Source organism: Populus euphratica, unplaced genomic scaffold (genome assembly GCF_000495115.2).
Source record: "Populus euphratica unplaced genomic scaffold, PopEup_1.0 scaffold138.1, whole genome shotgun sequence".
In the NCBI taxonomy this organism is placed as follows: Eukaryota; Viridiplantae; Streptophyta; class Magnoliopsida; order Malpighiales; family Salicaceae; genus Populus; species Populus euphratica.
Window position 1 is genome coordinate 274,891 of NW_011500027.1, and position 14,814 is coordinate 289,704.

Genomic DNA, 14,814 nt, shown 5'->3' on the forward strand with positions numbered 1-14,814 from the left:
AAGTAGTGCTTTTGGTTTTCACTATTTGAGAACTCCGGTAATTAAGCTGTGGTCGGGAAAGCTCAGATAAAAATTTATTATGCTTTGCCGTTGAAATATGTGATCAGTGTTCGTAACAGTCGATCAATATTGTCCTGACGTTTTTCCCTGTACCGTAACTCGTCCATCACAATCCTTTATTCTTTAGAATATGCTCTCTCTCAGTCAAAATTGCCGATATTTTTGGTTTTTGTTTTTTTTTTTTTTTATCATCACAAGAAGGCCCACAACAGTTGGAATTTGCAACCTTCCCTAAGAGACATGAATCTACGTGCTTCGTATCTAAGCTTAAGATATTTCACTATAATATGGCAGCAAATTCTTTGCCAACGTAGATGGCAATTTTATCCGCCCTGATGGACATCTGACATTTGCCTTTCTTCCAACCCAATGGTTTAGTACCCATCTTAATTTCGGTAGGTGCAAAAATATTAAGAAATCTGAAAGTAGCAAGAAAAATATGTTAATATCAAGTCTGTCTAATGCATGTCATCGGAGCATGTGTCAATGTTGTTTTATTTCCCACTGTTGATCGAGCGACCAGTAAATCAGTAATTTACAAGGTCGGAAATTTTTAAATTTCTTTACCTGTGCCCTTTAAATCGAATTCCCCCTCCGATCCAACCTCGCCCTTGGAGGGTCCAAACCCCCTCTTTTTAGTTCGGCTTGTTCTCTAAAGAATATTTTACTAGTCAACTACAATCTATCCGGTCTGTTTATATTTTTCTTTCAGCCATCAAATTGTTTCCACAATATTTATGTAATGATATTTTCCCTCTTGTGCATGTTGCAAAGAAATTCTTGTTTGCTGAACACATGGCATTTGTCCTCACTCCTAACTAGGTGCCTGACAAATGAAACTTGCAATTTAGGATGCAAAATGCATTTCCGCACACTGCAACTTGAAAAGTTTTATATCCCTGCAACTTAAAACTTGGTATCACACGCGCGCTCGCTCATATATATATATTGAAAGTGAGAGCACATAGATAGTCATTGTGTGAAAGTAAGAAGCCACTGAATTGAAATTTGACAATAATTTTGACATTGTTCTTTCCTTTTAAGTTCATGATCAAGAATTAGTGGAAAAAGTAAATCAAGAAGAAAAGGACAAATACCAAAAGTAAAATATGGTTTTACATACCCCACATGCACGTGAAGAGAGTGATATACACCAGCTGTTTCTTCAGAAACCTTCGTAATACCTGATCGGGCTGGGCCCATGACTTGGTAAGACATTGTTTTAGAATATATATATATATAAAATTGTTGACGGAGTCTTTTATTTGGGTTTTGGTTGGTAAGATCATGGATTAACTTGTCGAGTATCTTAGTTTAATTGGCTCAAATCTCTAGTCACTTTAATTTCAAACCCATTTTACATTAGGTTTAAATCATTTAATCAACTCATAAAAACTTTAAAATCAGGCTACATTTGACGACTATGTTTTCATAGCTAATTACATGTAAGTTTTCAAGATAGCTACAAGTCACCATTTAATTATTATTATTATTACTATGTTTGTTGAAAGTGGAAATCTCTTAGTCAATATTGATGTCCGAATATATATTAGAATTACCAAACAATATTTAATTTTTCCTACGAATTTTGGTGGCTAATTTGATATCGGGTTAGGTCTTTCTTGATGAAAGTCCATGAGCAATGAAGCTCTAATTAGGTAGCACGTGAAATGGCGCCAACCAGCCAGGGCTAATTTCCCGAACAATATTTTTATTCTCTTACAATCGTCCATTCCAATATCAAAGTTCTTTCCGAATATGGTAACCATTTCAATGTCAACACGCACCATCTCTCAGGAGTAGAAGAATGCTGTAATTAACACATGGTTCAGATTTTGAAGTTGTTGCCCACCAACCATGCTATGCTCACCAGTTTTTCAAACCATTGTGAAACTTTCTTGGAAAAATTAGCTGATCGTTAAGAATTGTCAACATGATGCCTTGTCCTTTCTAGAAATCAATTATTTGCTTACACCTGGTAGATGTGTTTATTTGAAAGATTAAACACGATTATGGGAGAGAATATGCTTTCAGTGCCCTGCAGAATATTTTTCTGTCTCATTCATTTTATTTATAATTTAATTTCTACAAGTGAGGCGAGGAAGAGGAACATGTGTTGAACATAAGTCAGGCGAGGAAGAGGAACATGTGTTGAACATTTTTTTTCTTGTTGGTTAATATCAGACTTGTCATTTATTAATTTGGTAATGGGTAACATTGTGTCGGCCATTAACATTTCTTTCCATTTTGTTTCTTCTTTATTTTTTTTTCGGAGGTTGTAGTTTTTCAATCTCCCAACGAGACATGTCAAATCATAGGGCAAGACCCATACAAGTTGCAATTTTCCTTTTTGATCAAGTTAGGAGGCAATAACATCAATGGAAAATGATTTGTAATTAAACTTTTGATTTGATCATATATAAATTATAAGCAGCTAGCATACAGTTTCAAAATGATATATCTAATTTGAGTGATTTTCTTATAATGTTAACTATGATACATACTTTAATTACAACCTCAGGTAAAGTAAGAAGTATTGCCGGCTTAAATGTGTGATTACTCTTATGAGACCGGACTATTCCTCTTATTAATAATGTTTTTCAAGTCAAAATGTTAGACTAGATATAGCTTGTCTCACAAGTAATCCAAGACATATACTACACTTAAATTTAATAACTTAAAATAACTTAAATTATTAGTTGTGTTAGTAGAATATAATTTATATTATTTTTTAATTAAAAAAATTTTTAATTTTTAATTTATATAGATTTATATTATCTTATATTTAATTTTTATTAAATAAATAAGGATAATGAAATTTAAATTTATGACCGTTTGATTATCAAAATTCTAATATTATATAAAAAAATATTTTAACTTAATATTTTAATATGTTAGGTGATAATTATAATATAATTTATATTATTTTTTAATAAAATTTATATACTTATATTCTATCCAATCCCGTGTATCAAACACTAGTTATCCAAGAAAAATGAATAGAGATTTTGAGTTGGGTTGTGTGAGCAATATAAATATTGTAACTTACTCCTCCGAACGGCAGTTGCATTGCCAAGCAAACCATGTAAAATTTGTGTATATTATACATTTTCAACAACAAGAAACATATGTTAACTTCACTCAATCATGTAGCTGACATAAGGGGGGCTTGTGCCCGTTTTAACACCCTTAAAGATACTTGGCAATGTACAGATCTTGTTCATTACTGCAGCAACAACAACAGAGAATACAACTTCAAACTTTTCTGTGTCTAATTACGCTAGCTACTTCATTTTTTTGTTTTAGTAGCTGATGACTTGTCCTTAGATTATTCTACACGACACACATTTTATTTGCATGATTGAGATAGTAAAATGGTTGCACTTTCTCTAATCTCTGCTCTCTTCCTCTTCTTCTCCCTCTCCCCCTCGACTTCCAATCTCACACCAAACAACTTTGGCCTTTCATCTTCCTCTTCTTTCTCCAAATGTGCGTTTTTAGCTACTAAATCAAGTAGCTCCTTGCACTTTCTTTTCATGCTAGTAAGCTCAGTGCTCAAGACCCCATTTTCTTTCTTGAGTCGTTTATTTTCATCAACTAGAGTAGAGTATTCGGACGATGATAAAGTGGATGATGATCTTTGATCTTCTTCAAACTCTTGTGGTGTGACTTGAATTAATGGTGCAATAGGTTGTTGCTTGTTAGTCCAAGCTTTTCTTCGACGAATTTGGCGTAGTAGCTCTCTTTCTCCCTTCCGAAACATGTCATTGCAAAACTCCCACCGGCTCGTTGAAACTTTTCGAAAACCCTATTCATAACAATGACATGAAAGAAACATAGGGAATCTGTCCTTCGACTCAAAGAAGGCAAAACAAAACGTGCCTCGACAAAATGACAAAACTTTGAAGAATTCTTGATTAGCATCATTACTTTTTTAGGGTCTATCTAATTGTGGTTAATTAGTAAAGGATCGTGTTACTCCAGGTTTAGATTTACTTTTTTTTCCTATGAATAGTTCAAGGTTTTTTTTTTTCCAGTATAAAAAAGAAGAGATTTGAAACTAGAAAAAAGGATGACTTGAGAGGCAAAAGAGTGCGTGTGTGTGTACCATCTAATTACACTATTTTAATTTACCTTTCTAACCCTCCTCCCTCCCTCCCCTCCTTCCTGCATATATATATATATATATATATATAAACTCATGTTGAAAAAATCCACCAAAAACATGTGGCTTCTAAAGTTTTTCCTTTTTGTAACAAAAATATAATAATAAATTAAACGATGCAAGGCATGAAACTTCTGACTCACTTTACTTGGAATTACCAAGCTCTAAAGTCTAAGTTTTGCAAGAATTAATTGATTAATTAAGACAAAGTAGAAAGTTAGGTTAGACAGGGCCATTAACCTATATTCTTTCATTCAACAACCTAGAAAAGATTAAAGAAGGAAAAAAAATAAAAACCAAGAAGATGATTCAAATCTTAATTAAGAACCAATTAAGTCAACTGAACCAAGAACAATTAAGAACTTTGAATAGATAAAATACCATGCAGAATCAAGAACCAAAAAAAGGGTAGTATAAACTTTAATACATACATAAGTATTGAGTTGCCGGACAAAGCTAGAGAAATTGCTATGCTTGAAGAGTGTTGGTAGGAGATCACGAGAGAACTCAGCCGGTTGCCACACCACAAATCCGGTCCCCTCCCCGTTCCATGATATCACATCATCGGTCGCCAGATCCTCCACTAACATGTAGGTTTTTAATAAAAAAGGTGGCGGGGTTGATTTTCTAACATATTCTAATAAACCCTTGTCATCTGCCATGAATTTATTCAAAGAAAAAGAAGAAAGGACAAAAAAAAAAACAAAGAGAAAAGGAGATTATTGGATGATATTACAAGATTTTTAAGGAGAAGAGGCAGAGAAGAGAAGAAGGGCTGTTAAGAACTCCCAACCCCAACAATAAAAACCCAGCAAGACGACTCCACAGTTCATGAGAAATGCAAGGTCTTTTCCTTCTCCTTTCTCTCTCTCTTTTCAAGAAGAAAGAAATGGTTGGAACGTATTTTCTAAGGCTAGACTATTCTTATATATATATATATATAGTCAGAATAAACATGTCATGTATTACACTATAATACGATTTTATATATAGTGTGACTTGTAGCTGCATGCTGGATGTTGGTCCAAATTTTACTATTTAGGAATGCATGCTGTGCACCTTTGGATCATACCACTTGTTTCTTGATCGTTGCAATAATCAGTTTGACTGGTCAATGAAAGACAACAACAAAGATTTTCTGCTGCTACTGTGGCATATGCATAGCTAAATTATTCCTTGTTCATGCTTGAGGTTTGGTGTAAAACTAATCTTTTTTATTGTTTGAATTAATTTATTGAATGTTTCCTAAGAAACAATTAAATCTTTTGTTAGGGTTCTTAATTCCAACTAGATTTCACGAATTTCACTTGTATTTTTTTTTAGATTAACGTGGATATCCGGGCCAGCTTGCGCGCACCACGACTAATCCCACGGGTCCTGAAGTTAACGACCATGTAAGCCTCCAGTGGCCATCATATGAGCAACCAAAAACTCGAACCTGAGACCACAGAGGGAGCAAACCCCTTGATCCCAAGTCCTTATCACTTGGCCACCACCTAGATGGTTAATTTCACTTGTATTTTAATAGGTCTCTGTGGTGGCATTTTTTGTAGAGTTATTTTTATATATATTGATAAAAAGATTCTCACTTTGACCAAAAAAAGAAAAAAAAAAGAGGTTTTTAATTACTTCATTAACAAGATCAAGAACCCAGAAGAACAAGAACGTCTTTCCTTCAATTTTATTTTAAATTTAAATCTGAAATTTACTTATCCTCTAATTTGGTGATGGGAAACATTAAGCAATGAGATCGGTGAGTGTGCCGACGCGTTATGGTGGGAGAGTGCGAAGGCAAGTTGATAAAGAAAGGTGGAAATTCAGGGCATTTGGACATAATAGAAGGTTCTTATTTTGGTCGCTGAGCTTTCTTGACTTCATCTTTAAAATTCTCTATGTTTTTTTTTTTAAAAAAAAAATCTTCAATAGAAATATAACTCAAAGCGTGTGCTAGTTCCCTCACCAACCACAGCTTCTCTTTTCCCATTTGCCCACCTTCCTCATGTACCTGATCACGGTGGTGTGAACTGTGCCTAACGCACATGGCATCGGCATAGCTATGGTTACTACTCAGCCGAGACGATACGTTCTATGTTGGACTTGGCCCGTCCAATGGTTCAATCCATGAACTGTTTGTTTGAAATTATATTTATATTTAAAATTACATTAAAATAATATTATTTATTTATTTTTTAAAAATTATTTTTAACATTAATATATTAAAATAATTTAAAAACAATGAAAAAATATTAATTTGAAACCAAAAAAATTTAAAAATTTAATTTTTTTAAAAAACTCTTTTCAAACTAAAAACAAACATGTTCTTAACCGTTTATTCAAAATATTGACATACCAAATTGTAAAAAAAACTGATTTTGTTATTAAAATAACAATTTTTTTAAAAAAAATCTTGGGTTAATCCACATCAACTTTATTTTTTATTTATAAATCAAGTCTTTGAAATTGTTTTTAAAATGTATTTTTTGCTTAGAAATAAATCAAAATAATATTTTTTTTATTTTTAAAAAATTATTTTTGACATCATCATCTCATTAAAAGATATAAAAATATTGAGCAATAAAAAATTAAAATTTTTATAAAACTTCATTTATATCACATTCTCAAACATCTTGAAATTGTATTTAAAGAAATTAAAATTTTCTAAACATATCATGTTAGTGTGAAGAATGCATTCTTAAAGGTATAAAACATTATTTATATCACATTCTCAAACATCTTAAAATTGTATTTAAAGAAATTAAAATTTTATAAACATACCATGTTAGTGTGAAGAATGCATTCTTAAAGTACATATAGAAAAATCAATATGATAAATGCATAAAATAAAAAGAATACTCCTCGTGGTAAAATGCAAAAAAGAAAAAAAGAAAGAGGAAAAGCACGACACTAAAGTCAAAAGCAATATTGTTCGGCAAGGATGAGGATAATGGTACATTAAAGGGAAGAATCTTGAGCCGACCCCATTGGGATCGAGTTTCGCAGCTTTCCTCTTCTCTTCAAGAAAACAGGGCACGTGAGCACATCTGACCAAATGTTTTAAACATTTAGATGTCGTGTTGTTCTTTTCTTTCTTTTCTCTTCTTTGAGAATTATGGTTCTAAATTCTAATCTTCTACATACGTTTGTTCCTTAATCACATGTTAATAATTAATACTTTGTGTAGGGAATAATTTTAATAAAGAAAAGAATATACAAGAATTATTATAGTTCAAAAAAATATTAAATAAAAACAACTAATATATATCAATATTTTATCGTAGATCAAGATTTATTGCATTATGAATTGTCACAATTTAATAGTATTTTTTCCTTTCACATAAAAAAAATTAATGAACTTGTTATTAAGGGTAAAAATGGTTTTTTTATTTAACAAATTTTATTTCTTATTATCAAATTGATTAATATCAAATAAGTTTTTTTACATTATTTTAGCATATTAAAATGATTGAATTACCATTAATAGAAAACAATTAACAAAAATATAACAGTCCGACTAAACAATTTGAACAACACTAAAAGATCCTAACATATACTCTTAATTTGAAGGTAATTTTTTTAAAAACAAGTTATCAAAATTTTGACAGAGTTTCATTTGTTTTTAATACATTCCAAGTTATCGACTGCTGCTATATTCTCAATCAATCCATCATCACATGGTCCTATAATTCCGGACCTTATTTTAGTGGAATCCTAAATTAATGATCTCCTTTAATATTGAATTACCTATTACATAAATGAACATACCATTATATTGATAAAAGAAACATATATATATATATATATATATATATGCGCCCATGTATTATACGAACGAAGTATAAATTTTTTATCGGATTCATAGGAATTCTAACAATTAACTTGTATTTTGTTTGTAAATCATCTAAACCCGATTGACACTCAATTGTAAATCCTTAATTTGAATACTCTTATTTATTTGCATGCACCGGGTGACTTTGTAAAGTCCAACTTGGACATTCTTAGGCAACACTAATACCCTTTATAAATCAAATCTTATCAATCATTTTCAGGCATCCCAACACTGATATCATTAGCCCAAGCTACTCTTGTAATTCATTTCCCGACAACCCTATCACGGATATCATTAAACGTAGCTAATCTTGTAATTTATTTCTCGACAATCCTACCACGGATGCCATTAAACGTAGTTAATCTTGTAATTCATTTTCCGGCAATCCTTTCACCGATGCCATTAGCCGAAACTAATCTTCTAATTCATCTCCCAACAATCCGATCACGAATGTCATTAGCCGAGGCTAATCTTATAAATATGCTAAACTTTATTTGCATTAAACATGGTATTTATTGTAACTGCATTCACCAGAAGAACTTTAAATTGTATAAGCGCAAATAGGAGAGAAAATCACGCACCTGCTCTGCTTGTCTCATGTCTTCCTCTAACAGAAGATCTAATCCTGGTTGCTCCTCCTGAATCACAAGAAAGTTTTTGGTTATGATTCCTTCAAGTCGATTATTAAAAAGAATTCATATTAATTCATTTCTTACATGTTATTTTCTATACATGTTCATTTCCTCATAATAATATACACATATATATATCATGTATATTTTCAGAGTTAATATCTCAATGTGCAAGTGTTTGCATGACTCAATTATTTTATATTTTTACATATAGTATTCACGTGAAAGTCTAACCATTACTGTCTAACTTTGAACTGCTATTGTTTAGATATTGAACGGTTATTATCCAACTATTATTGTCTAGACATTGAATTATTACTGTTCAATTGTTACTTCCTAGACATTGAATTGTTATTGCCTAGATATTAAATTGTTATTGTCCAATTATTACTATCTGAATAATCCTCAGATTTTTAACTATATCAGAGTTCTAGAACTTCATTTCAAGTGAGATATATCAGAGTTCAACACAACCCAGGTTATCCTAAATTTTTTTATTTGTTGGTTTTTGCAGGTTCTCCATTCTTTTTTTCTTTGTTGAGTCTATATCTTGAGTTTTATTTTTTAAAACATACTTCAAATGCTCGAACATCTTTTTTTATTGACAAAAACATATATTGGCTCGTGATGTAATGCGGGCCCACAAATCTAGTACAAACTAGAGTATTGGGGCTTTTTAGTCTTTTCACCTTTTTTGATAGAATAAAATGACTAAATTACCTTTGAAAACTAAACTTAATTTCTGGAACTTTTTTTTTTAATTTTCAATCATTTTTTTGGTTATAATGAAGTAAATTGAAAGGCAATTTTGTAATTTAATAAAGATAAAATATTATTTTAAAAAAATTATTGACACATGCAGTGTATAAGTTAACGTGTGAGTTGATTTTCCTATCTTTGGATAGCGTGTAGAGCATTTTGCGACTGCTAAACATTAGCTTCTTGGACGGAGTTCAATTCATCTTGGTGTCCCTTCCATCATAAAGTAGCAGTTTTAATTAACGAACCTCTGGTTTGGCCTGATAGCTTTTTTTTTCCTTTCATCTCCCTAAAGTCCATACCTAACCTTGAAAAATTTCAAAGCATCCCTTCATTTTTTTTCTCTTTTAGATTTGATTTTTTTATTTTGATTACTATTTATTTTGTTTGAAATAATTTAGAAATTTAGAATTTATTTTTAATTTCATCCTCCTTAATTTTTTATATTTTTTGGATTTGATCAAATATTTTAATTACTATTTTGTTTTATTTGAGATAATTTTTAAAATTAAATTGTTTTTATGATTTCATCCTCATTCATTTTTTTTATTAGATTTGATTATTATTTTTTCGATTGCTATTTTTTTACTTTGAAAAAAATTTTAAATTGATTGTTCATTTTTTTTTTATTAGATTTGATTATTATTCTTTCGATTGCTATTTTTTTATTTTGAAAAAATTTTTAAATTTAAATTTTTTTCAATTTCATTCTTCAATGTTAAATTGGTTAGGAATTGATTTTTTTAATGGAGTCCAAGTATAGGATTTTATGGGTTATGAACTTGGAAGATTAAACAAGTTTAAAAGATTTTTCCTGAGTTTGCTTGGTTTTTTTTCATATTTTTAAACTCATGATTTTTCAGTTTCATCTTCTATTATTTATTTAATTGGAGATTAAGCTTTGTTACCTTTTTTATTTATTTTTTATAGGATTTTTTATGTATTTTAAAAATAACTTGGGTTATCCCTGGTTTTTAAATTTATCATTCTTTGTTAAATTTAAACTTTTTGAAAGAAATTTTGCTTTTCAATTAAATTAATTTAATTCATTAAATATAAGCATGAGATGTTGACTTAATAATATTTATTTTTTGTTTTGTTTTCCAAGTCATGACTTTAACAGCATGTGTGATATTTTTTTGGAGTCACCATCAAGCCTTTTACGATGGCATAAGAACTATTTGGTAAGTTTTTTTTAGTGATAAAACGATGTCAATAATGGAGTGACAATGAATCTCCAACAAGCTTTTCTATAGTGATGATAAAAACTATTTGGTAAGTTTTTTTTAGTGATAAATGATGTCAACAATGAAGTGACAATGAATCTCCAACAAGCTTTTCTATAGTAGTATATAATCTAATGCATCTTTATTTATTTTATATCATGATACGCATGTAAATATAATAATTTTTTATTTAAAATCTTTCTTATACTAAATTACCCCATTTGTCGCACATAATACAAATTTTACATTGCATATATATCCATCTTACAAGAGACTTCTTTGTTTTTTTAAAAATTATTAAAGTAAGAAATCATCCAAACTTTTATAAAATTTTAACATAATTTTCTATACTAGACTCTACCCAAAATTTTATCCACCTTATAAAAATATTGATGTCATCTAAACGTGAGATTATAATTTTTCCTTGCTCATAATCTCAATTATATATATATATATATATATATATATTAAAATATTGATCTCATCTAAACATCTTTTTTCATGATTGAAAAAATTTAAGCATGTCGAGGCCCATCAATCAAAGAAAAACTATGGTTGGTTTTTCACTAGAAAAAATTGCACTTCCAAACAAGTTGGCCAACCAAAGGTAACCTTCCACCATCACTCAGCACACCTCATCTGACCGGAAGCAGTAATTGCAGGCAATATCATCATGCCATAATGAAAGATTCACATCATGATGTGGGAATTTTGGTGTCGATGTTGATAGAAATAATTTTGAGCGAATTTTAAAAATATCACTCTCAAGTATATATAATCTTAACGTTATCATCTTTGTATAAATTTTACCTTTATTTTCCAAAGAAAACATTTTAAAAAACTTTCATTTATTTTTAAAAATTTACATCAATTTTTCATCTAAATTGTATTTTTTTTATAAGAAAAATTTTACAAGGATTTATTTATTTTTGTTAAGTGATTATAACCGAAATCCTTGATTTAAAAAAGTAAAATAATTTCAATGGTGAATTTGATAAAAAAAATGTAATTTAAATATAAAATTGAAAATATTCTAATAATTTGATGATATATTTTATATCTGTTTTATAATTTTTAAATAGCTAGAAATTATTTTCTTCGTGATATGTTAGCATCGTAATCATAATGTGTCCCTATCCTTCCTCTTATCAATAAAATGCTTTTGTTTTTTTGAAGATGCGTGCATATCATAAGGTACTCTTACCCTTTGTTTTCTTATTTATAAAATTATAACATGATAACAGGTTTAAAACATTAATTCTTAGAACTTCTTAACTAAGAAAAACTAATATTGACTTAAAAAATCGACTATTCCATTACTTTAAAACATTAAATTAAATCTATTTTCAATTAATTCTAGATAATATATCAAGTCAAAATTTTATTATAATTAAAGAATATAGTCAACTGAAGGGAAAAAAAATCTTCCCACACTACAAGTAAACGGAGGAGACGTGAAAAATAGAAAGAAATAAAATATCAAATAAGTGCAATACTTGGCATCTTCTCGAGTTTCCCTACTAAACTACTACTTTATGATCACGATTATATTAATTTAAAGCTAACACCCAACAAAATGAGATTCTTCAAATATAAAATAATCCAAACTAAAAAATGGTTGACGAGTTTCTTTTTTCTTAGTCAACTGTCATTATACCTAGATTTTCATATATTAAAATCAAGTTTTTTCTTCTATGATCACGCACAAAAAGTAATTAAGTCTTGCCGAAAACTCTTTTCTTGTATTTTTTTAGAATTTAAAATCTAAGTAGTAACGTGTGGTCGTATTAAATTTGTTTTGAAGTTTTACATCATGCAAATTCCTATTTTTTTAATTTTTTATATCCAGCCAAACATTAAATTTCTCTTAAGCTAACATGATAATAATAAAAAAAAAACCCTTTGTGAAAAGATAAAAAAGCTTATTGACACTAGTTCTAAAATTTTAACTTCCAAGGATATCATGATCATTTTATTACCTCTCATTTGACATGCTAATTATGAAAAAATCATTTTAAAAATACCAAATTTTCCTTTAATGCTAATAATAAATTTTTTTATTTTTAAAGATATTCAAGTATTTTTACTATATTTTCCAAAAGTGAAAAAACTTACTTATCTCTTATCAATTTAATAATGATTATTGTGCTATATGAAAAAATATTATTATCTTTATTAATTAATTATTAGTTTTAAGTTTTGTGATGCAAAGGGCAACACAATTATTACGTCGTTCAAATGAACAATATTTTTTAGTTTGCATTTATTGTGTTTTCCAAGGCCTTGTAGCTTCTTTTAATGTTATTAGAGATGAAAATTTAATTCAAGCTCAATGAATACCGATCGATTTGATTCGAATGAATGAATATTTTTTAAATAGTTATTTTACCAAATAAATAATAGTTGGAATATAAAAATTTTCAAACTTGTTTTAAAACTAACTCTAACTAAACTAAAATATATATACAGACACACACCATTTGATGGAGATTATCTTACTTGATTTTAAGCAATTCTACATGTGTAGTAGTAGCTTCTGCAATGAGGGATGGAAATGCTCCATTGTCTGTTTATGTCCAAAAGCAAACAGAGACTAGCTTAATCCGATTGGTTTTTGGACAGCTACTAGATTAAACATTCCAAAACTAGGTGGCCGACCGCCCATGCTCTGAAAGGGTCCGCCGGCTTCAGGGCCAAAGTCAGGGTGGCCGATTAATTTCTAGAACTTTTTATTCAAGCAAAATTAATATGACCATTTCAATTTTCAAACAGTGATTAGACTTATTATCCATTAATAAATTAATCTTCATAGTTATATTAATCCACTAATTATATCAAGTCAAGAGCTATATTAATCCACTAATTTTGTCAACACTATGAAAAAATTGTTCTCCGATGCCGCAAGTTAACCAAACAGACAGTAAAAAAAAAGAAGCATTGATTTAAAACCCTGAATCAATTCAGTCTAATAAATTAACTCATGATTTAAATTGATATGAGTTAAAATAAATTCAATTGATTTAATAAAAAACTTAGGTTACCTCGATAATATGATAAAATTTAGCTATCAAGTTATTGATTTTTTTTATTTATTAAAATAATATTGTTTTGATTATTTTTTAAAAAATATTTAAATTAACCCTTCTTTAACTCGGGCTTCCCCTAACAAACCCGTTTTAAAACTATAAACAAAATAAAACCATTGTAATTATTACACACCTAACACCTTGTCTAGTTTTCAAGCTTAACCGTAAGTCTTTTATGTAATAAGAATCTATGATCATTCAGGACAAAACAGACAAGCAACGTCGTCCTCTGGAATCTTACCTCGTTGCTTACGTGGATACTCAATCCCTTGGTCCGCATGGAGTGTCTTGAACTTCTTTGCTTCTTTCGTTTTGATAACAGTACTGGGATGAAAGCAATTGGATGCATAAATCAGTAGCAACCTCCTGTTTGATCCAAACTAAATTCTCTTTTTTCTTCGGGACTTCCAATATTTTTTCTACAATTTTAAATCTCGATTTGACCTCGCCACTATACTCTCTTCTTTTGATTTTTCTTATCCACCTCACCTGTTCTATCTGTTTACTCTTCAGCTTTATTCCTGGCCTTTTGTCTCCATCTTTCTGCTGTAATATTGCTTGTTCTGCTCATAAAACCCAACAACATCCCATGTAAAAATGAAAAATGTACAAGACGGGTTGTGTAAAAAAAAAAAAAAAAAACCCACCCAAAACATCATGGATAATTGACCCTTCTCATGGCAACTCCATTGATAAAAGATTTATTATGTATTTTTTTGGTTTAATGGTCAATGTTTGAGATTTTAATGTAATACCTTGGCAATGTAGAAATAAAATCTATCATGACAGTATTACACGATTCGAGAATTAATCTGATTTAATGTTTGAGTTGTTGGTCGGTGGGTGAGTTGGTCAGAGAGTAGACCTGTATCAATTAATTGGTTTAATGTTTCATATTTTTTTTATTTTTTTAAATAAATTAAAATGGTATTATTATTTTTAAAAATGAAATCTTATTCATTGTTTCTTTTTTGTGTGTGTGGAGAATCACTTCACCGGAGAATACCCAATCTCATTCGTGTTATTTACCCCGTCAATTTTTATCAGTACTTGGTTTGGT

General features: G+C 29.6%; 1 protein-coding gene across 1 annotated transcript; it reads right to left on the bottom strand.

Annotated features, from left to right (window-relative positions):
- Nucleotides 1-3,124: 3,124 nt before the first annotated feature.
- On the bottom strand, nucleotides 3,125-5,147 carry HSFB3 (heat shock transcription factor B3). Its single transcript, XM_011049775.1, has 2 exons — nucleotides 4,657-5,147; nucleotides 3,125-3,868 (listed from the first exon to the last, which is right to left on the bottom strand). Exons 1-2 carry the CDS (start codon nucleotides 4,885-4,887, stop codon nucleotides 3,410-3,412), a joined length of 690 nt encoding a protein of 229 aa, XP_011048077.1. The 5' UTR covers nucleotides 4,888-5,147; the 3' UTR covers nucleotides 3,125-3,409.
- Between the last annotated feature and the right edge of the window lie 9,667 nt (nucleotides 5,148-14,814).